The sequence below is a fragment of the Ahaetulla prasina genome, chromosome 2 (assembly GCF_028640845.1).
Source record: "Ahaetulla prasina isolate Xishuangbanna chromosome 2, ASM2864084v1, whole genome shotgun sequence".
Classification (NCBI taxonomy): domain Eukaryota; kingdom Metazoa; phylum Chordata; class Lepidosauria; order Squamata; family Colubridae; genus Ahaetulla; species Ahaetulla prasina.
The window spans coordinates 302,229,930-302,254,479 of NC_080540.1; the positions used below are offsets into that span (position 1 = coordinate 302,229,930).

At 44.6% G+C, this 24,550-nt stretch overlaps 1 protein-coding gene across 1 annotated transcript in view; it reads left to right on the forward strand.

The window, feature by feature from the left end:
* Positions 1 to 24,550, forward strand: part of LOC131190757 (basic proline-rich protein-like) — a gene marked incomplete at its 5' end in the record, with an annotated part of 496,338 nt that overhangs the window by 27,754 nt on the left and 444,034 nt on the right. The window contains one exon of the mRNA XM_058168112.1: positions 10,764 to 10,808. Within this exon, the coding sequence (XP_058024095.1) occupies positions 10,764 to 10,808 (45 nt within the window). The remainder of the gene's footprint in view (positions 1 to 10,763; positions 10,809 to 24,550) is intronic.

The window sequence follows — 24,550 nt, forward strand, 5'->3', positions numbered from 1 at the left end:
ATGCATTTTATGACAGATACAAGTGTAAACATAATTATAAACACATGAAAAGGATACACAGAAAAGAAAACATTAGGACAGGGACGGTAGGCACCTTGATGCACTTATCCCACGCCCATTACAGACCTCTTAGGAATGGGGTGAGGTCTACAGTAGACAGTCTAAGGTTAAAGTTTTGGAGGTATTGGGATGAGACCCCAGAGTCAGGTAGTGCATTCCAGGCGTTGACCACTCTGTTACTGAAGTCGTATTTTCTGCAATCAAGATTGGAGCGGTTCACTATAAGTTTGTATCTATTGTGTGCTCGTGTATTGTTGTGGTTGAAGCTGAAGTATTCATTGGCTGGTAAGACATTATAGCAGATGATTTTATGTACTATGCCTAGGTCAGACCGAAGACGGCGAAGTTCTAAGTTGTCTAAGCCCAACATTGCGCGTCTGGTGGCAGAAGGTATTTTATTGTGAGCAGAGGAGTGGAGGACTCTTCTTGTAAAATATCTCTCGATTGTATTAAATTCCAATATGCAGTGCAGGTTCCAGAGAGATGAGCTGCATTTGAGAATTGGTCTGGCCAAAAAAAAAAAAAGATTAAAAAAAATAATAATAGATAATGTTCTTGGTTTTTCCATCAAGGTCCCCTTCCTTACTCACTACAGGAACTCACTTCCATGTGTTGGTAAGACCACTCTATAGCTACCTCCATGAAATCAGCAGGAGGAGTGACTCAGAGGAGACACACCTACCCTCAAAAGTCCCGAGTTGACTTTTGTTCATCTCAGAGACTAATTAGGTTCAGGCTTTGTTTGGACAGGAAATCCTCGACTTAGCACAGATGATTTAGTGGCAAAAGTTTCAACTGTACTGAAAAAAGCGACTTAGAATAGAATAGAATAGAATAGAATTTTTATTGACCAAGTGTGATTGGACACACAAGGAATTTGTCTTGGTGCATATGCTCTCAGTGTACATAAAAGAAAAGATACCTTCATCAAGGTACAACATTTACAACACAATTGATGGTCAGTATATCAATATAAATCATAAGGATTGCCAGCAACAAGTTACAGTCATACAGTCATAAGTGGAAAGAGATTGGTGATGGGAACGATGAGAAGATTAATAGTAGTGCAGATTCAGTAAATAGTTTGACAGTGTTGAGGGAATTATTTGTTTAGCAGAGTGATGGCCTTCAGGAAAAAACTGTTCTTGTGTCTAGTTGTTCTGGTGTGCAGTGCTCTATAGCGTCGTTTTGAGGGTAGGAGTTGAAACAGTTTATGTCCAGGATGCGAGGGATCTGTAAATATTTTCACGGCCCTCTTCTTGATTCGTGCAGTATACAGGTCCTCAATGGAAGGCAGGTTGGTAGCAATTATTTTTTCTGCAGTTCTAATTATCCTCTGAAGTCTGTGTTTTTCTTGTTGGGTTGCAGAACCGAACCAGACAGTTATAGAGGTGCAAATGACAGACTCAATAATTCCTCTGTAGAATTGGATCAGCAGCTCCTTGGGCAGTTTGAGCTTACTGAGTTGGCGCAGAAAGAACAGTCTTTGTTGTCCTATTTTAATGATGTTTTTGATGTTAGCTGTCCATTTTAGATCTTGCGATATGATAGAACCCAGAAATTTGAAGGTTTCTACTGTTGATATTGTGTTGTCAAGTATTGTGAGAGGTGGAAGTATGGAAGGGTTTCTCCTAAAGTCTACCACCATTTCTACGGTTTTGAGTGTGTTCAGTTCCAGATTGTTTTGGTTGCACCACAAGGCTAGTCGTTCTTAGAATAGACTAACAGAGTTGGAAGGGACCTTGGAGGTCTTCTAGTCCAACCCCCTGCTCAGGCAGGAAACCCTACACCATTTCAGACATATGGTTGTCCAGTCTCTTCTTAAAAACTTCCAGTGTTGGAGCAGCTACAACTTCTGGAGGCAAGCAATATTCTGATTAACCTTCTGACAAGCAAAGTCCATGGGGGAAACTAGATTCATTTAATAACCACGTTACCGTCTTAACAATTGCAGTGATTCACTTAACAGCTATCGCAAGAAAGGTCTTAAAATAGGGCAAAACTCACTTAACAAATGTCTCACTTAGCAACAGAAATTGTGGTTGTAAGCTGAGGATTACCCGTACTCGGTTAAGGGCCCAACTGGTTCCTCTGGTTATGATCGAGGAAATAAAATTCAAAAGAGGGCAAGCCATTCCTATTAAATAGCCAAGGTCATTGCATGGATACAATCATTTATTTATTTATTTATTTATTTATTTATTTATTTATTTATTTATTTATTTATTTATTTATTTATTTATTAATTAGACTTTTATACCGCCCTTCTCCCGAAGGACTCAGGGTGGTGTACAGCCAAAAGATAAAAACCCAATGTATATACAATTAAAACAAAAAATTTAAAACAAAGCATATTACAAAATGTCCGACATTAAAAATTTAAAATTTAAAACCCTAAAATAATAAAACCCCAATTAAAATTTAATAAAACTATTAAGCCAGTCCCGCTTGAATAAATAAGTGTGTTTTTAGCTCACGGCGAAAGGTCCGAAGATCAGGCACTTGGCGTAGGCCAGGGGGAAGTTCGTTTCAGAGCGTAGGAGCTCCAACAGAAGGCCCTACCCTGGGGCCGCCAGCCGACATTGTTTGGCGGCGGCACCCTGAGAGACCCTCTCTGTGTGCGTCTGGTCGGTGGGAGGCATAAGGTAACAGCAGGCGGTCCCGTAAGTACCCGGGTCCTAAGCCATGGAGCGCTTTAAAGGTGGTAACCAAAATCTTGAAGCGCACCCGAAAGACTACAGGAAGCCAGTGCAGACTGTGTAGCAGTGGTGTTATGTGGGAGCAATGAGTGGCTCCTGTTACTACTCGCGCAGCTGCATTCTGGACTAGCTGCAGCCTCCGGGTGCACTTCAAGGGCAGCCCCATGTAGAGAGCATTGCAATAATCCAAACGAGAAGTGACCAGAGCGTGAGTGACCGTGCATAAGGCATCCCGGTCAAGGAAGGGACGCAACTGGCGAACCAAGCGTACTTGGTAAAAGGCCCTCCTGGAGACGGCCGCCAGGTGTTCATCAAAAGACAGCTGTCCATCCAGGAGGACACCCAAGTTGCGAACCACCTCCTTTGGGGCCACTAACTCACCCCCAACAGTCAGCTGCGGATGCAGCTGACTGTACCGGGGTGCCGGCATCCACAGCCACTCTGTCTTGGAGGGATTGAGCTTGAGTCTGTTTCTCCCCATCCAGACCCGTACGGCTTCCAGGCACCAGGACAGCACTTCGATAGCTTCGTTGGGATGGTCGGGGTAGAAAAGTACAGCTGAGTATCATCAGCGTACAGATGGTAACTCACCCCGAAACCACTGATGGTTCATCAAGAGACAACATTCACTGAAGGGCCTACTTAATTTTTTTACCAAATCTCTAGCATCTTTCCACATTTTCTCACTGGCTGACATCTCTCTATTTTAAAATGTTGCTCTTGAGATTGAATTCCTAGGTATGAATTGGGCTGCCAAACCTCAGGTTACCGTAATGTCATCCGTTCACCTTAATATTTTAAAACCCCATTATCTGCACATTTGCCAACGTAGCTAAGGTGTTGACCTTAATTATGGAAGCTCATTTGATAAATCTGGACCAATTACGGTCTCTTGACCTTACCAATATCCCAGTTTTATTGGGCCGGGGAAAATGGGAGGAAGGAATATCATGTTAAGAACATCCATTGTTAGTAAAAGGCATGTAACTTCTAGATGGTTGGGTATGAATTGCTACGTAGACACTGGATGAGATTATCCTGGCTTGCAAAGATGAACTAAAAAGCTTCTTGGGTGAAAAGTGAAATGTCTTCGAAAAAAACCCCAGAAAGTCCAGTTGCCTCTTGAAAAAGCCCCTTTGGGACAAAGATCATTGTATCACTGAACAGAATAACAGAGTTGGAAGGGACCTTGGAGGTCTTCTAGTCCAACCCCTTGCTGAAGCAGTAGACTCGGTACAATTCTGGACAAATGGCTTTCTCTTCTCTTCTTGAAGGCCTCCAGTGTTGGAGCATTCACAACTTCTGGAGGCAAACTCTTCCCCTGGTTAATTGCTCTAACTGAAGAAATTTCTCCTTAGTTCTAAGTTGCTTCTCTCCTTGATGAGTTTCCATCCATTGCAAATTTAATAAATAAACAAAATGAATGAATGATTGAACTATTAATGAGGATATCTATGAAATTAAGAGAAAGGAGAAGAATATATTCAATCTGAGTGGAGATGGCCTGAGGAGCTGTTGAAAGCCAAGGGGTCAGTTTACACACGACGGAAAAAGCTACAATAAATACAACCTTTCTTTGTCAGTGAGGTTGTTTCTGGGGTTTCTGAAAAATAGGAATTGATAGCAAGGGTGAGCGATGGGTGAGTAGAAATGATGGACATTCTGGGGAAAACATTGGGGTGGGAGGGAAATTGAGCATCCTTCTGAATAAATGGGATCCAGGAGGAAAAAATATTTGGTGAAGAGATGAGAATGGATGAATGAGATGGAGAGAACGCAAGACCAAGTTGGTGGATTCAAAACCCAAGAAGGAATGCAAATGGACAACATCTGGTTCAAACAAAGCCTGTTTCTAATTCACGGTTTCAGCTTTCACTGATCGATAGGATGGTTCTGAACCTGTTGAATGATGGCTCCAGGTGGGGTTAAGATTTGTAGGGCTACGAGTGGGGTGTTGTGAGAGGTGGCCAGCAGGCTGCGAAAGGAAGATCCAAGGAGTTGAGAGAAGATAAGTGAATCACATAGTAGCTTCTCTCATTATTCGTCCAAGTGAACGGAGAGAAGGATGGATAGAAGTTTTCAAAGCATTCAGTGAATACAGAATACAGATTTACAGAGTTGGAGGGGTCCTTGGAGGTCTTCTAATCCAACCCCCTACTCAGGTAGGAAGAAGAACGGCTGCAGGATTTGGGTTTGTCTAGTTTAGAGAAAAGAAGAATTAGAGATAACATGATAGCAGTCTTCCAATATTGGAGGGGCTGCCACAAAGAAGAGGGGGTCAAATTATTCTTCAAAGCACCAGAAGGCAGGAGAAGAAATAATGGATGGAAACACTTCAAGAAGAGAAGCAACCTGGAATTAAGGAGGAACTTCCTGACAGTGAGAACCACTAGAACAGCTTGTCTTCAGAAGTTCTGGCTGCTCCAACACTGGAAGTTTTTAAGAAGAGACCAGACAGCCACTTGTCTGAAATGGTTTCTCGTCTGAGCAGGGGGCATGGACACTAGAAGACCTCCAGGGTCCCTTCCAACTCTATTCTATTCTGTTTCAGACAAATGGTTGTCTGGTCTCTTCTTAAAAACTTCAACCCACAACTTCTGAAGGAAATTTGTCCCACTGATTAATCATTTTAACTGTCAGACAATTCCTCCTTAGTTCTAGGTTGCTTCTCTCCTTGATTAGTTTCCGTCCATTGCTTCTTATCCTGCCTTCTGGTGCTTTGGAGAACAGCCCGACTCCCTCTTCTTTGTGGCAGCTCCTAAGATATTGGAAGACTGCTCTCATGTCTTCCCTAGTCCTTCTTTTCATCAAACTAGACATACCCAGTTCCTGCAACCGTTCATTGTACGTTTTAGCCTCCAGTCCCCTAATCATCTTTTTTGCTCTTCTCTGCACTCTTTCTAGAGTCTCAGCATCTTTTTTGTATCATGGCAACCAAAACGGAATGCAGGATTCCAAGTGTGGCCTTATCAAGGCATTATAAAGTGGTATTAACCCTTCACGGGATCTTGATCCTGCCCCTGTCCTATCCTGTCCTGGATGAACTCTGAATCAACAAGGCCGGGGAACGTCCCTGGCAGGTTCCAAGATCCTGCATTTGCAGGTCAATATACGAATGGTTATAAGTCTGTAAAACCAAGTCAAAACCTTGCCCGAGAAATTGGAATCAAATTTTCAAACTGACCCTGAATGAGTTTGCAAAACCTGGAGGCTCTTTTTGCGGTGGGTGAAGGTCTGGCGGGAGGGATGGAGAATTTGGGAAACTGCGCCAAACAACTTCGCTTTGCTGTTACAGGCAGATCCGTTCCTCTGAGGCAGGATGGGGGAGAAGCTTTAGAAAGCAGGATTTAGCCATTTCTAGATTAAGCAGGAGAAAGACACACTCTCTCTCCTGCTGTTTGGGCCTGGTGGGAAAACTTCACGGAATATGACACAACCAACCCTCCTTGAGATTCTTCAATTGCCAAAAAAAAACCCCCACAGGCGGCCAAAACAGGCCTTGGGGAACGAGCCCATCCCGAGGGCAAACGCTCTAAAAGAAGGGATCAAATGTTTGGCCTTGAAGAAAAGCCAATTCTGTCATCTTTACAAACTAATTGGTTGCCAAACCAAAGGTAACGTGTTTTGTTGCAATGGTAACCACGATCCTTCTCAGCTGCGGCTTCATCAGCGAATGACCCCAATCAGCTTGGCTCACCCCAGACCTCGCCTGGAGAATAATAAAGCAAGCTTCAATAAAACAAGTTAACCCGCATCTCGCTTTTTTTAAACAAAGGCAGAAGGGATCCGGGTGACCTCGGTGGGCCTTCTGAGGCAGCGGTTCTAGGTCTGCTGCTCGCAGGAAAAGTTGACACTGTTTATAGTTAATCCTTGACTTACGACAAAGCCATCTGGCTGACTTTGGGCCAATCACCAGGAGATGGCGAGTTCAAGAGAAGAACATATTTGTAGCTCAGGGATGAAGTGTAGGGTGAGCTTGGTTGTTTCCTTGCAGACATTTCATGGCCCAACTAAGTAACATCATCCATTCTAGCACCTCGGGATGTTTCCTAGTTGTTTTCCCCAAAGAGGAATTTTTCAAGAAGCAACTGGACTTTCTGGTTTTTGTTTGAAGATGCATCTTTCTTTCTCTTTCTTCCTCTTTCACGTCTTCAGCTTCCTGGATAAGGAGTGAAACGCCTTCAAAGAAAAAACCCACAAAAGTCCAGTTGCCTCTTGAAAAAACACCTTTTAGAGGACAACCATGACCTCTATGGACATTTCCCTAGTTGTGTATAAGAAAACCACCAAACTCAAGAGCTCCCAAGGACCTATTTATTTTTATTTATTTTATTTATTTGTCAAACACAACAGTGTATATATAAGTATAAGCATGAAATAACCATACAAATTGGATACAATCAAAGGGAACATTAGGACAGGAACGGTAGGCACGCTGGTGCTCTTATGCCCGGCCCTGATAGTCCTCTTAGGAATGGGGTGAGGTCAATAGTAGACAGTCTTAGGTTAAAGTTTTGGGGGTTTTGGGATGAGACCACAGAGTCAGGTAGTGCATTCCAGGCATTAACAACTCTGTTACTGAAGTCATATTTTCTGCAATCGAGATTGGACCTCCGCCTCCTTTGCTTCCTCCTCCTCCTCCTCCACCACTTCCTTCCTTCCTTCCTTCCTTCCTTCCTTCCTTCCTTCCTTCCTTCCTCTTCTCCACCCCCCTTTCTTCTAGCACTGATGATGTTACCTAGTTGGTTGATAAAATGTCTGCTAGAAAACCACAAAGCTCAGCATACCAAGGACCTCCCCACCCCTCCTCTTATTGCTGATGATGTTACATAGTTGAGTAACATAAAAAGTCAGTGAGGGTTTTAGGAGCTGGGAACGGTCTGTCCTCTTTCGGCTCAGCCCCCGTCAACCGGACATCTGTCCTTCTTGTGTGAGAGGTCACTGACCCGAAGCCTCACGCACATCTGGGCTTTCCAGCCTGCCGTTTCCAGCACATGGCTTGGGGCCGTCTGGATTGCGTGCTGCCATTTCTACCCGGCTGTTTTGATCTCCTACCTTCGGGACTCAGCTCTGGCACAGAAGCACCGTCTGATTCTTCCCCACCAGCTGTCCAAATAATCTGGCTTCACGTCTCTTAGGTGTGAGTCACAACAACTGGAGCATCGACAGCTGGTGGAGTCGGCAGCCGGCTTCGGGCTTCAAAGAGGACAAGGAACAAAGGCGACCTTCTCTGTCGTCCTAACGGTTGTGGACAGGAAGCGGGGCCGGTTTTGGCTTCAACATCCCAAACCCGACTGAACCGTGTTTTCAGAGGATGCCAAACCCGAGAAAGTGTTCCTGTCACGGAGGCGGTTTGGGAACGAGACACCTCTGGGGTTCTTGCTTTTCCACTTGGTGGCAGCCAAGGTTAAGGTGGCTTGGTCCTTCTCAGGGGCGTCTGGGACATTGGCAGGTGCTGGAGTGGGGGGGAGCGGGGCAAGGTGGGTGGGATGGAGGGGAGGAGGCTCAGGAAGGGAGTTTTGCAAGGTACAAGAAAGCTTTGTGTGCCACTGCGAATGAAACAGAAGGAGGGGAAAGAAGAGTTCTCCATTCCTCTGAAAACAATAAAATACCTTATCCCGCCAGATTTGAAATCCTAGACTTAGAAAACTTGGAACTCCGTCGCCTTTGACAAGACCTAAGTTTAACTCATAGAATCATCTATTGTAATGTCCTTCCTGTTAAAGACTACTTCAGCTTTAATTGCAACAATACAAGAGCAACCAATAGATTTAAACATAATGTTAACCGCTTTAATCTAGATTGCAGAAAATATGACTTCTGTAACAGAATCATCAGTGCTTGGAATACATTACCTGACTCTGTGGTCTCTTCTCATAATCCTAAAAGCTTTAATCAAAAACTTTCTACTATTGACCTCACCCCATTCCTAAGAGGACCATAAGGGGCGTGCATAAGCACACAAACGTGCCTACCGTTCCTGTCCTATTGTTTTTCTTTTCTTCTTCCTATATATATATATGCTTATACCTCCTAATATTTACTCATATATATGTTTATATACTATATAATCTTTTTGTATGATGTTGTGACAAAATAAATAAATAAAAATAAAATAAATAAATAAAGGAGACCTTCTCTTGGAGACCTCGATGAAGGTCAAAGGCAGAAGAGCTTTGAGAGCGGAAAGGAAATGGAGAAACAATAGGAAACACGGAAAAAAAATGTTCAATCAATCAATCAATCACTCAATTGATCAATCTTTATCAGGCCACAGGCCAGCAGAGGAAACACAAAGCCCACCGTTAATTAAGGTAAAGCAGGCAGGAAAAAAATGTAATTGTTCTAAAAAGAGCTGAGCAGAAATGAGCAGAAATGCTGCGGTGTACAAACTATAAAGCAGTCGCTAGCTGGGCCTTCTGAAAAAAAAAAAAAGCTTAAAAGTAGAAACTGAAAATGCAATGAAGGAGGGAGGAATAAGAAGGAAATACCTTTTGGAAAAACTTATTTACTTTCTGGTTGGCTTGCAGTCTTAGTTTCTTAGAGACCCGGTTTGGTCTGGTGGATAAGGCGCCAGGGGAGACAGCGGGAGATTGTGAGTTCTAGTCCTGCCTTAGGCAAGAAAGCTGGCTGGGTGACTTTGGCCCAATCAGCAGGTGACAGTGAGTTCTAGTCCCGTTTTAGGCATAGAAGACAGCTGTGTGACTTTGGGACAGTCACCAGGAGGCAGTGAGTTCTAATCCTACCTTAAAGTCTCCTGGTCCTGAGTGACCTTGGGCCAGTCCCTCTCTCTCAGCCCCCACCCCCCCTCGCAGGGTTGTTGTTCTGGGGGAAAATAGGAGGAGGAAGGCATGTTGGAGATCTTCACTACCTTGAGTTATTTCTAAAAATAATAAAAATGGGATATAAATAAATAGATTCATAAACAACCGGGATTTCTGGGCCAGTCCATTCCCAATGCCTCCGATTGAGGAAAATGATGAAAAAGAGCAGAAAGAGTAGATCGTCTACCCTGAGTAAATACTCACATCTAATAGGTCTACGTCCCTCCATCAGTGGGTCAGTTTTGCATACAAGCTGCCAAGAGTTGCTTTATTTCAACGAATGAATGAATGAATAAATACTATCCTTTACTTTTACACTTTTATTGTGTCCTTTCTCTGCTTCTGTGCATGTCTTTTTTCCTCCTAGCTCCCTGGGATAGTTAATCTACTCTGGTCTCATTCTCCCAACCTTATTTAACACCGAGTCCTGAGGTTTCATTTAAGTTTTGCTGCCAGAGTTGGAAGTTCAGTCCAAGCCAATCTGAGAAGGCAAAGGAAAGGCTGTTCCAGGGAGAGGAGAGGCAATCCGATGATGCCACCCGCACAGCTTCGCACCGATGATAAGAAATGAGGGTGTGAGTGTGCAAAGGGAGAAGGAGAGGGATAGCGTCTGTTTTGAACTAGCATGTTTTATTAAGCCATCCATCTGAATGTTGGCCATCAGACTAACAAGGTTCTTCTACAATGCCTGCACTCTCCTTTTTTTCTCTTTCTTTCTTTCCTTCCTTCCTTCCTCGTCTCGGCGCTCTTTCTCTTTCTCTCTTCCCTTCTCTCTCTTTTCCTTTTTTTCATTCCCTTTCTCTCTTCTCTCTCTCTCTCTCTGGCTGTATTTTGAGTTTAAACGATCTTAGCTGCTCAGAGTCACCCCAGCGAGATGGGTGGTCATATAAATTGAACAACAGACAGACAGATAGATAGACAGGCAGAGACCTCATCGTTCTATTTAGACACAGGCTAAAATACCCCAATCAAGGAACCACCAATTCAGAGAAACAATCAAACAGTAAACAATAGCCTAATCAAGGAACTATCAAGACTAGCAACACTGACATGGCAAGCCACCAGTAGATAAACAGAGAGCAAATCTCACTCCCTCCTAGCACTGATGATGTTCCCTAGTTGGGTCATGAAATGTCTGCAGGAAAATAACCAGGCTGAGAGGGCACCAGGAATCCCATAGTCCTCCTCCTCCTCCTCCTCCTCCTCCTCCTCCTCCTCCTCCTCCTCAAACCCCTCTCCCTTCTAGCACTGATGATGTTACCTAGTTGAGTAATGAAATGTCTCAAGAAAACAGTCAAGCTCAGAGATCAACAAGGACCACACAATTCAAGCCTGAGCTACAAATAGTCTCTTCTATTGGTCTGTCTGTCTCCTGTCTGTCTGTCTCTCTCTCTATCATCCATCCCTTCATCCATCATCCATCACCCCTCTCTCTCCCTCTCCCTCTCTCTCTCTCTCTCTTAATACTAGACCAACAATCAAGCAGTAAACAATACCCCAACCAAGGAATCACCATGAATACTCCTATCCACATTACAGAACCAACTATTACTTGAGGGCAAACCCCACTCCCTTCTAGCACTGATGATGTTCCCTAGTTGGGTCATGAAACGTCTGCAAGAAAACAACCCAGCTCAGAGAGTGCCAAGGACCCTCACAGGCTAAACCTGGTCATGTGTAGCCTCAGTTAGGTTGCCACGTTGTGTGAACCATGATTCAGTGTTTTGTGTGAGTCCAGACAATGAGGTGAGAGCTGAGGTGCATTGGGCATACTCACAGTTCTCCCAAGGAGGAGAAACGGAGGAAGGAGGGTCCCCAAGAAACCACAGCACACGGCAGACTGGACAGACAACAAAATGTCCTTTTAATGCATGCCGATTAGTGTACATAAAAATTTAAATAATAAATGAATAATAAATACATTTAAAGTGACAACCAAGTTATTCTAAGTGAGTCGAAGTCTAGACCTTCAAAGATAAAGCGGAAAACAGATGCCATAAGAGCGGTAAAAATACCATGCATATCACGGACATCGCCACCAACCCGAGCCGCGAGTGCGTATTTCAGGCACGCTGGATTTTATACGTTTTATATGTTAATGATCCTGTCCTGTAGGACGACATAAAATAACACGGCTCATTTAAGCTGGAGGTTGTGAGGCTCACACAGCAATACCTTTTGCATAACAGGTAGGATTGGAAGACGAGGGAAGGAAGGTTGCTGGAGACCAGGATGTTTTCTTATGCATCCCTTGTCCCTAATGTTTTATCGCTGACATAAAAGCCAGGCGCACACACCTACTTATCCCACGATAATGTCCTTATAGGGGAATGGCCCAGCCATCTTGTCTTTCTGCAAATGCCTTTATCTCACTCTTTCCTTCTTGCCAAACTTTTTATTTTATTTCCCCCCCCACTACATTTTATTTGTACATTTTTCTTTAATATACATGAGTGCTTAATAAAGAGTGTATTGTCTGGGTCAATTTACTTATACATAATATTAATAATAACAACAGCAATATTTACTTGTATATAGCGGTATTCTTCCCACTTCTAATTTCTACCTTTGTCGTCTGGTTCGGTTCTGCAACCCAACAAGAAAAACACAGACTTCAGAGGATAATTAGAACTGCAGAAAAAATAATTGCTACCAACCTGCCTTCCATTGAGGACCTGTATACTGCACGAATCAAGAAGAGGGCCGTGAAAATATTTGCAGATCCCTCGCATCCTGGACATAAACTGTTTCAACTCCTACCCTCAAAGCAGCTATAGAGCACTGCACACCAGAACAACTAGACACAAGAACAGTTTTTTCCCGAAGGCCATCACTCTGCTAAACAAATAATTCCCTCAACACTGTCAGACTATTTACTGAATCTGCACTACTATTAATCGTTTCATAGTTCCCATCACCAATCTCTTTCCACTTATGACTGTATGACTATAACTTGTTGCTGGCAATCCTTATGATTTATATTGATATATTGACCATCAATTGTGTTGTAAATGTTGTACCTTGATGAACGTATCTTTTCTTTTATGTACACTGAGAGCATATGCACCAAGACAAATTCCTTGTGTGTCCAATCACACTTGGCCAATAAAATTCTATTCTATTCTATTCTATTCTATTCTATTCTATTCTATTCTATTCTATTCTATTCTATTCTATTCTATTCTACCCATTTATAAAACAAATCCCATCCATATTAAAAAAAACCAATCTGTCTTTTCTTTCTCCTTTATCTTTAATGTTAACCTATCCGTTTACGCACAGTCTAATATTTTTAAAAAAATATCTTTTCATCTGTAGGAATTTCCTCATTTCCCCACTACATTTTATTTGTACATTTTTCTTTAATATACATGAGTGCTTAATAAAGAGTGTATTGTCTGGGTCAATTTACTTATACATAATATTAATAATAACAACAGCAATATTTACTTGTATATAGCGGTATTCTTCCCACTTCTAATTTCTACCTTTGTCGTCTGGTTCGGTTCTGCAACCCAACAAGAAAAACACAGACTTCAGAGGATAATTAGAACTGCAGAAAAAATAATTGCTACCAACCTGCCTTCCATTGAGGACCTGTATACTGCACGAATCAAGAAGAGGGCCGTGAAAATATTTGCAGATCCCTTGCATCCTGGACATAAACTGTTTCAACTCCTACCCTCAAAACGACTCTATCGAGCACTGCACACCAGAACAACTAGACACAAGAACAGTTTTTTCCCGAAGGCCATCACTCTGCTAAACAAATAATTCCCTCAACACTGTCAGACTATTTACTGAATCTGCACTACTATTAATCGTTTCATAGTTCCCATCACCAATCTCTTTCCATTTATGACTGTATGACTGTAACTTGTTGCTGGCAATCCTTATGATTTATATTGATATATTGACCATCAATTGTGTTGTAAATGTTGTACCTTGATGAACGTATCTTTTCTTTTATGTACACTGAGAGCATATGCACCAAGACAAATTCCTTGTGTGTCCAATCACACTTGGCCAATAAAATTCTATTCTATTCTATTCTATTCTATTCTATTCTATTCTATTCTATTCTATTCTATTCTATTCTATTCTATTCTATTCTATTCTATTCTATTCTATTCTACCCATTTATAAAACAAATCCCATCCATATTAAAAAAAACCAATCTGTCTTTTCTTTCTCCTTTATCTTTAATGTTAACCTATCCGTTTACGCACAGTCTAATATTTTTTAAAAAAATATCTTTTCATCTGTAGGAATTTCCTCATTTCCCCCCACTATTGTGCAAATCCAATTCTCGCTGCTGTCAGCACATCTAATATTAAATATACAACCCCTTTGTCATATTTTCCTGGTAATACACCTAACAAAAATATTCTGTGGCTTTAAATCTATATATTGCTTTCTCAATTTCTCTAAGCATGTATGTATTTTCGTCCAGTATATATTTTTTGCCTTTTTGCCTTCCAAACTGTCTGTGTGTGTGTGTGTGTGTGTGTGTGTGTGTGTGTGTGTGTGTGTGCTGGGGGTCACCAGAAGTCCTGGCTGTGTTGCTTTGGACACCCCCAAAGCTGCCAAGGGGCTTCAGATCAGGGCGAGGAGCTGCTGAAAATCAAAACGAGCTTCTAGATTTGTAGAGTCCAAATTCGGGGTTTACCAGCATGGAAGCCTCATAATCCCAGAATTGGGGTTTACCAGCGTGAGGCGTCCTAATCCCAGATTAGCACAATGAAATCTCTCTGTTGACACATGTTTGCCTGCTGACCAAACAAACGGGCATGTTGTGGCTTCGTGTGATGGTTCACAGAAGTGACTGGGATGGGGCACGCCACAAATGACCGGATCCTATTTAAATCCAGTCTAGCATTAGATTATCTGGCTTAACCCTTTCTGCAAACTGATTGCCCAGCATTTGCTAACAGATCAGATGATGCCGTCAAACCTAGGATTGCACATCTGTCACTTCTCTTGAGGGAGCTGCATTCGCTGCTCATTTCCTTCTGGGTCCAATTTAAGGTTCTGGTTGTCACCTTCAAAGCCCTCCATGCAGTGGTGGGATTCAGCCAGTTCGCACCACATCCGGAGAACCGGTTGTTAACTGTCTGAGCAGTTTGGCAAACTGGTTGTTGGAAGAAATCATTAGTGCAGAGAACCGGTTGTTAAATTACTTGAATCCCACCACTGCCTCCATGGCTTGGAGCCAGGTTCTTCAAGTACATCTACCTGACCCCCTCAGAGCAGGGAGGCTGGACGTCTTATGGGTCTCATCTCTTAAAGAGGTTGGAGTGTTGTCACCAGGGAGTCAATGGGTCATTGTTTTTTTTTGGTTGTTTTTTTTTTTTTTTTTTTTATGGTAAATTTTCATTTTTCTTATACATGATAAGAATTTTACTCAAAATTTTAAACACATACAACAGCCATATGGCAAGCAGGTGATACGAAGTAGCTAAGTTTCAATCTTACATACACAATAAGGAAGGGTCAAGAATAATCAGAATATCATACGAAAGAGAATAAGGAAAACCAACACAATACCAAATATCTTTGTCACTTCCTAGTTTTGGATCTCAGAACTCTGGGTTCAGCCTGACCCAACTCCAGGGCCGCAACAGCGGCAGCCGCCTCCGCCCCATGGTCTATAACCTCCCCTTCTTCAATTCCTGGGTCATCTAAATCCAGGAGGGCTTTGTGGTCCTCCACGTAGGCGGCGGCCTCCATAATTGTACTAATTTTTTTCGTAATGCCCTCCCGGAAAATCATCAATCCCTCTGGCATCAGCCATCTGAAGCCCACTCCCTTCTGGTACAATTTGCTTGATAAAAAGTAATATTTCTTTCTCATTTCACGTACCTGTCTGGGAATCTGCCTCAGAATGGCTATCTCCCTGCCCCTATAAGTCAGTGCCCCACTCCTATGTTTTCTTTCATCTCTCGTCTCTCTTTTCACAAATTTGACATGAACCTCTCTAGGAACTGCATGCGTGCGTGCATATTGTGAATTAACTCTATAAACTCGATCCACATCCCAATTCATAAAATCAACACCTCTCCCAAGAAATTCTCCCAACAGTTTAGTCACAACATCTCTCAAGTCTTCTTGGTCCACTTCTTCCAAATTTTGAAACCTAAGGAAATAAGACATTTTATCCATCTGTAGTCCAAGCACAGCATTGCTTGTCGTCTCCCCTCTTTTCTGCACTGCCGCATCTCACCCTCAGACCTTCCACTTTCTGCTTATTTTCTGCTGAGACTTGTTGAGTATCCTTTAAATCCTTTTGGATAGTCACAATTTCTGCTCTTATTTCATCCAGTTTCTTGTCCATATTAGATAACTTTTCCAGAATTCTCTCCATTTCTCCAGCAGTTGGTCTCTGACCTTTTGCCATTTAAAAAAAATTTTTTTCAAAGTCCTCAGGCAAGCACAGTATCCTTATAATTTCCTCCGGATCCACCAGGGGGCACTCACAGGAGCAACGAGTCCAGAGTACAGTTAGTCAACCAGGAAGCCGAAGGGAAGTGATGTCATCAAGATTCTCATAGTGAAGGCGGAAGCTGGACGCCCCCATTGTTCCCCAGAGGAGGGGCCTCAAACCCTGACTCATAAATTTCTCCATCACCTCTTCTCTCCAGAGCTCCACAAAACCGGTAATCTTGTTATTTTAAGTTCTCCTCTCTCCAAAGTGATTCGTACTCCTTCCAGTCGCAGGGGAGAAAAAACCCCCCCGCACTCCGGAGTACTCCACTCACGTTTGCCGATATCCCCTTCCCTTCTTCATTCCTCAATTCTTCTCCGTTCCCTGTTCACCACCAGGCTGCTGCAATTATAAATCCAAAGCCCCGGTGTCACCGGGCACAGCGGCCCAGGCGACGACCAAATTAATGGCCGCGGCCTGTGGCCTCCGAACCCCGCCGAGCCTAGGACGCGCCAGCATCGGTCCCCCCAGTCCTGTATGTCGGCTGGGAGTTTTTTTGGTTGTTTTATTTCTGTAAGCTGCCCAGAATCCTTGTGAGTTGGACAGCTATATATTTTTTTATAAATAGATCCATAGAGATAGATAGAAATAGCTGATAAAGATAGATAGATAGACAGACAGACAGATAATAGGTAGATAGATATAGATATATAGATGATAGATAGATATTGGATGAAACTGTCTATCTGGATGAAACTGTCTTACCTGGATGAAACTGTCTATCTGGACCCGTTCCAGTCCGGCTTTTGGCCTGGGTACAGCACGGAGACGGCTTTGGTCGCGTTGGTTGATGATCTCTGGCGGGCCCGGGACAGGGGTTGTTCCTCTGCCCTGGTCCTATTAGATCTATCTGCGGCTTTTGATACCATCGACCATGGTATCCTGCTGCGACTGCTGGAGGGGTTGGGAGTGGGGGGAACCGTCTTTCGGTGGTTCTCCTCCTATCTCTCTGACCGTTTGCAGACGGTGCTGGCAGGGGGGCAGAGTTCGACCGCGAGGCGCCTCATGTGTGGGGTGCCACAGGGGTTGGTTCTCTCACCTTTCCTGTTCAACATCTATATGAAGCCGCTAGGTGAGATCATCCGTGGTTTTGAGGTGTGATGTCATCTGTACGCTGATGATACACAGCTGTACATTTCCACCCCTAACCACCCCAATGAAGCCATTGAAGTGATGTCCCAATGTCTGGAAGCCATGTGGGTCTGGATGGGGAAGAACAGGCTTCGACTCAACCCCACCAAGACTGAGTGGCTGTGGATGCCGGCTTCCCAGTACAGTCAGCTGACTCCATCGCTGACTGTAGGGGGCGAGACATTGGCCCCCATGGAAAGGGTCCGCAATCTAGGCGTCCTCCTGGATGTACGGCTGTCTTTAGAAGAGCATATGATGCCGTCTCCAGGGGAGCATTTTATCAGGTTCGCCTGATACGCCAGCTGCGTCCTTTCCTAGACCGGGATTCCTTATGCACTGTCACTCATGCCCTCGTCACTTCCCGCCTGGACTACTGCAATGCTGTCTACATGGGGCTCCCCTTGAAGAACACCCGGAGGCTCCAACTGGTCCAGAATGCGGCTGCGCGGGTAGTAGAGGGAGCAACCCGAGGTTCCCATGTAACACCTCTCCTGCGCAAGCTGCACTGGCTGCCGGTGGTCTTTCGGGTGCAATTCAAGGTGTTGGTTACCACCTTTAAAGCGCTCCATGGCTTAGGACCGGTTATTTACGAGACCACCTGTTGCCACCGATTGCCTCCCATCGACCTGTGCACTCCCACAGGGAGGGTCTCCTCAGGGTGCCGTCGGTTAGACAATGTCGACTGGTGACCCCCAGGGGGAGGGCCTTCTCTGTGGGGGCTCCTACCCTCTGGAACGAGTTTCCTCCAGGGATACGTCGACTCCCTGACCTCCGGACCTTTCGACGCGAGCTCAAGACATTTTTGTTCCACCGCGCAGGGCTGGCCTAATAATGGGGTTTTTATTAGAGTTTTATTAGAGTTTTAATTATTTTTACCCAAATTGAATCAGTTTTTTAATAATGTTTTAATTTTTGTATTCTTGTTTTTACCTTGCTGTAAACTGCCCTGAGTCCTTCGGGAGAAGGGCAGTATATAAATCAAAATAATAAATAAATAAATAAATAAATTGACAGATAGATAGAGATAGATTGGTAGTTAGATTGATAGATAAATAGATAGAGATATAGAGATAGATGAGATAGATAGATAGTGTTAAGTTTGGGCAATGAAGAGGCAGGAGACAATGCAAGTGACAACAGCTCTTTAGTTTATTGTGAAACCCAGCAAAAGCCAACAGGCAAATACCTCTCTTTATATAGTATTTTGGCTGAGGCACCAGCCAATCAGCAACGTGTATTTTCCCGCCCAAATTTCCCTCCAAAATTTCAAATACATTACACTCCTCCCCTCCCAGAACACATTTAGCCCATTATTTACATAAAATTTACATGTTATTTCTCCACGTAGTCACGCAGGTAGACAGGGCGTCTCCTAACTCTTTCTGACCTGCGCAAATCATTCCCTGGGAGGGAGTCGAGCTGGTCGGAGGGACTGTTTGTTCCTCCCAGCTCCTCCTCTGGGCCCTCCGGCCCTGGATTATTGGCAGAGTCGTCCCTGCTGTCCTCTGGAGGAGCCGGTTGGCATCGCTGGACTTCCTCTGATTCAGCTAAGTCCTCCGATCACCTCGGGATTGAGCTAGCTGTTGGTTCAAATATTTGGTAGTCAAAGTCTGGCTGTTTGGTCTCTGGATCGTTTTGCATTCTTTTTCGTAATTGATCTATGTGGCGTTTCCACACTCGGCCATCCCCCATGTCTACTAAATATGATTTTGGGCCTGTCACTCCTACAATTGTTCCCTTTAGCCACGCTGGACCCTCACTGTAGTTGTGAGCCCATAGCAGGTCACCCGTGGTCATCATTCTGGTTTTATCCCGCGTATTCTGGTACCCATCAGGGGAGTATGTTGGGTTTAACCGATCTAAGGGGCACCGGAGTCTCCTTCCCATTAGTAACTCCGATGGGCTGCAGCTGGTGGCCACACAGGGTGTTCTATGTTGGACTGCCAGGAAGGTGTCAATTTTGGATTGCCAATCTCCTGGGCTAATTCTGGATAGCGCTTCCTTGGCACTGCGCACAAAACGTTCTGCAAGTCCATTCGTCGCCGGATGGAAAGGTGCCGAGAGGGCATGTCGGATGCCCTCCCTGGCCAAGTACCCCTCAAACTGTGTGGCCATGAATTGTGGGCCGTTATCAGGCACTATGGTGTCGGGCAACCCGTGTGTCACAAATAGTCGCCACAAAACTGTAATTACGGCTTCAGCTGTTGTGGTTTTCACGAGTATAATTTCCAACCACTTCGAATAGGCATCTACCACAATCAAGAAGATCTGCCCATGAAAAGGCCTGAAAAATCTATGTGGATCCTTGACCAAGGTCCTTGGGGTTTTTCCCATTCCCTTATAGGGGCTGTAGGGGGAAGTGGTCTTGATTCTTGACAAACTTGGCATTTCCCCACCCAGTCGCTAATGTCTTTGTCCATTTGTGGCCACCACACATAGCTTCTCACTAGACTTTTCATCCTCACAATCCCTGGGTGGCCCACATGTAATAATTCCAATACACGCCCTCGTAATTTCTCTGGAATAACCACTCTATCCCCCCATAACAAACAACCCCCTTGTACCGACAGTTCTGAACGCTTTTTGGTAAACTCTTTAAAACGTTCTCCCGGTGCAGTTGGCCATCCCCTCTGCACCCAGCCGATTACAGTCCGGGCAATAATATCTTTGTAGGATGCCCTAGTCACTTCTGTGGATGTGACCGGGCCAGAGTCCAGGGAGTCAATTAGCAATACCGGTGTCCCTGGGGTTGGGTCTTCAATAGTTTCTGGCAAAGGGCATCTACTTAGAGCATCTGCATGTCCCAAGTCTTTGCCCGGTCGGTGAGACAGTCGGTACGAGTATGCTGCCAGGAAAATAGTCCAACGGGTCAGCCTGGGCGATAATGCAACCGGTGTTGGACGGTCCCCTGCCAAGAGTCCCAATAATGGTCTGTGGTCTGTAACTATTTCAAATCGCCACCCAAACAGATACTCGTGGAATTTCTTTACCCCTGAGACTATGGCAAGCGCCTCCCGGTCTAGTTGGCTATAGTTCCTTTCTGTTGTTGACAACGTGCGGGAAAAATATGCGATAGGGGCTTCTGAACCGTTCGGTAACTTGTGGCTGAGGACAGCTCCTACCCCATAGGGTGAGGCATCACATACCAATACTAATGGCATTGTCCCATTATACTGTATTAAAAGGCTGTCGCTGGACAATAACATAACATAACATAACATAACATCAGAGTTGGAAGGGACCTTGGAGGCCTTCTAGTCCAACCCCCTGCCCAGGCAGGAAACCCTACACCATCTCAGTCAGATGGTTATCCAACATTTTCTTAAAAATTTCCAGTGTTGGAGCATTCACAATTTCTGAAGGCAAGTCGTTCCACTTATTAATTGTTCTAACTGTCAGGAAATTTCTCCTTAGTTCTAAGTTGCTTCTCTCTTTGATTAGTTTCCACCCATTGCTTCTTGTTCTACCCTCAGGTGCTTTGGAGAACAGCCTGACTCCCTCTTCTTTGTGGCAGCCCCTGAGATATTGGAACACAGCTATCATGTCTCCCCTAGTCCTTCTTTTTGTTAAACTAGACATACCCAGTTCCTGCAACCGTTCTTCATATGTTTTATCCTCCAGTCCCCTAATCATCTTTGTTGCTCTTCTCTGCACTCTTTCTAGAGTCTCAACATCTTTTTTACATCGTGGCGACCAAAACTGGATGCAATATTCCAAGTGTGGCCTTACCAAGGCATTATAAAGTGGTACTAACACTTCAAGTGATCTTGATTCTATCCCTCTGTTTATGCAGCCCAGAACTGTGTTGGCTTTTTTAACAGCTGCTGCACACTGCTGGCTCATATCTAAATGGTTTTCCACTAGGACTCCAAGATCCCTCTCACAGGTACTACTATTGAGCAAGGTACCACATATATGGTACTGGTGCATTTTGTTTTTTTGGCCTAAATGTAGAACCTTACTTTTTTCACTGTTGAATTTCATTTTGTTAGATAGCACCCAATGTTCAAGTCTGTCAAGATCTTTCTGTAACTTGAGCCTATCTTCTGGAGTGTTGGCTATTCCTGCCAGCTTGGTGTCAATAGTCTCTTAACACCTTCGAACGCCTTTGCCTCAACCCTGCCCCATGTCCAGACAGAGTTTTTTGCTAGCAGCTTGTGTAGTGGTTCGGCTACCGTTGCCTTATTTTTTAAAAATACTGCATAGAAGTTTACGAGCCCCAAAAATGCTTGTAATTCTGCTTTGTTTTTTGGGGGTGGAGCCTTCCTAATGGCTCGCACCTTGCTCTCCGTGGGGTGGATGCCTTCCTTATCTATCCGATAACCCAAGAATTCTACTGATTCTACTCCGATATGGCATTTGTTGAGTTTAACCTTAAGCCCCGCAGTCCTGAAAATTTCCAAAACCTTTCGCAATTTGACCCTTAACTCTTCCAGATTTGTGGCTGATATTAATACATCGTCAAAATATGGGACTACTCCCGGTAGACCCTGTAGGAGCCGTTCCATGAGGTTTTGGAATAACTCAGGGGCTACACTAACTCCGAATTGAAGTCGAGTGCATTTAAAAGCGCCCCTGTGTGTGACAATTGTCTGTGCTTCAGCTGTTTCATCATCAACTGGTAACTGTTGGTAGGCCTGTGCCAGATCGAGTTTGGCAAAAACCTGTCCCTGCCCTAATGAGTGCAACAAATGCTGTACGATGGGGACAGGGTAAGCACTCTTTTGCAATACCTTGTTAAGCATTGCCTTATAGTCAGCACAAATACGGACAGATCCGTCCGGTTTGACTGGGGTCACTATTTGTTGTGTCTTGCCCGCTCTCAAAGCAGCCGGGGCCTTCTTATCTGCTCCCGAACACGGAGGAATGTATGCCTCCTGGCCCCAGTCCTGGCTCCATGCTCAGACAAGCTGAAGAGGAGGGGGCACCTCCCGGTCCCAGCCCTGGCTCCATGCCCAAGCAGGCTGCAGAGGAGGGAGCACCCCCCGGCCCCAGCCCTGGCTCCATGCCCAGGCAAACGGAGCAGCTAGACCCCTCCCCCTCCTCCACAGCATGTGAGCCTGAGGAAAGTTTATTTCCAACAGCTGCTGATTGGAGTGACCCTCGCATCAGAAGACTGGATAGGCAGAGGCAACAGAAGGAAGGGAGGAGCAGGCCTTAATGAGTGCTGAGTCATGGAGCCACACCCCATGGCCTATATAAAGGATCTGCTTTCTGGCAGTCTCTGAATCAGGCAAAGTCGAACTTATCTTGCTGAAGTCACTTTCTGGTCTCCTGCCTGCTCTGAGGACTTTGCTAGGACTTTGGGCAGAGCTGCAGAGGCACGCCTGATTCGGATTTCCCTGACCCGGCCGTCAGCGGAGGAGTGGGACACGACACTATTGGTGTCTCCCATTTTGCATGGTCGACGGGGACTAGGATTCCCTGGTTTACTAGTTTGTCTAATTCCCTGTCAATTTTGGGTTTGTGTTCTGTTTCCCTCCCCCCAATACTCCCAGCAAAGAGTCAGTTAGAGGCCTTCTTTTCTCCTTTTATTTACATAGATATATGTCCTGGCCACGTCTACCCACGGGCCTGCCAAGTTTCTGGAGATAACGAGGAAATTATAGATAAGGCCAGAATTACTCACGAATATATTCTTCCCTCCATTGAGAAAGTTAGCCCGCGCCAATTCATTGCTTTGTCCAAGACAAAAAACCAGGAAGTCCCGCCTCCTATTTATAGTCTCTGCAGATGTCACTGCATGACAATTATGACTTGGCTTTGTCCCAACTCTTCCGCTGCTGCGCACGCCGATCACGTCTGTGCAGTCTTGCATCACTCCAAAACTGTTCTTGGGGCGTTGCCAAATCAGAAGAAGGCTCCAGGGAATCAGGTCTTGCCGGCCCCTCCTCCTCCCTTTGAGTGGGTGCCAGGGAGGGAAAGGGCTCAAGAGAAACAGGGCTTGCCAGGTCTTCTCCCTCACTTTCTGAATCATCTGAGTCCAGGAGTCCGGGTCCAGGAACCTGGGTCACAACAGTTTGAGAGCGAACGGAACCCTCCTGCTTTTAGTCTAATCGGTGCTACCTGGGGGTCTAAATTGAATGAAATGGGGGTCCCCACGTACTTGCCCAGGCTGTCTTGAAAAACGCCCTCGAATTCCCGCAACAGGATAGATAGATGATAAATAGAGATAGATTGAGAGAGATAGATAGATAGATAGGTAGAGATATAAGATGATAGATAGATATGGATAGATAGATAAATAGACAGATAGACAGACAGACAGATAGACAGACAGACAGATAGATAGATAGATAGATAGATAGATAGATAGATAGATAGATAGATAGATGAGATAGATAGATAGATAAAAACAGAGAGACAAACAGACTGAAGATGATAGATCTGGTTATCAAATTCACCTCTGTTCTGCATTTGCACAATACACTTCGCTATAAATTAACCAAAGAGGCTGGATTTACCCCATACTAAAGTAGCCCCTCTCCCTCCCATGTTAGCATCAACCCAGCTTCTAACGTTGTGTGTACCGACCCCCGTGTTGTTAAAAACCCCGGAGAACTCCCGCCTGCCCTTTTCATCAGGGCAACCCCTTGGGCGTGTGTGTGTGTGTGGGGGGGGTGTCGGTGGGCCAAGCAAACACAGCTTTTCCTTCCTTCTCTCACTGAGCCTCTTCGCCTCTGCTTTTGGGCCCGTGAGAGTTGAAGGGATTTGTTTGTCTCCGTTCTGCTTGTTTCATTCTCAAAATGACATTTTGAGCAAGGAAAAAAAAAAAAAGTTAGCAAAGGAGCGGAACGCATGGCAAAGCACACCGCTCTGCCGAAAAGTGACAGTTCCCATATCTGATGCGCCCAGCCCCTGCGAACATCAAGCCGAGATGAATCGATGGTAAACTCTTCTTATCTACTCTTCTTCGCATCCCTGGCTGGTGAGACGTGAGGACCGCAGTGAATTCTGCTAGGCCCGATTGAAGCCCTGAACTCAGATGTCTGTTTGGGTTCCTGGGGAGAGCTGCAAAGCTCTTTTTGTCTCAAAACGTTGCTTGGCAAGACTCCCTGCCTGGTAGGGATTCATTCTTTCTTTTCCCCCAAGTGCAAAATGGGTTGGGGGAAAAAAGGCACCGGGATGTTTATTTATTCTTTCACTCTCTTGATTTATTTTCTCCTGCCCTTCTCTCTCAGAGAGGGACCCTGGGTTGTGTACGATAACACGCTGGCATATAAAAATAGCGTATAAAAAAGTTAAAAATGTGGAAAGTGGCAAGGATGATTAAATACTGTTGGAATGAGTTAAGAGGCGAAAGGAGGACTCACAGGGCACCAGCCAGCCCCACAGATGTGTGGTCCTTCTGG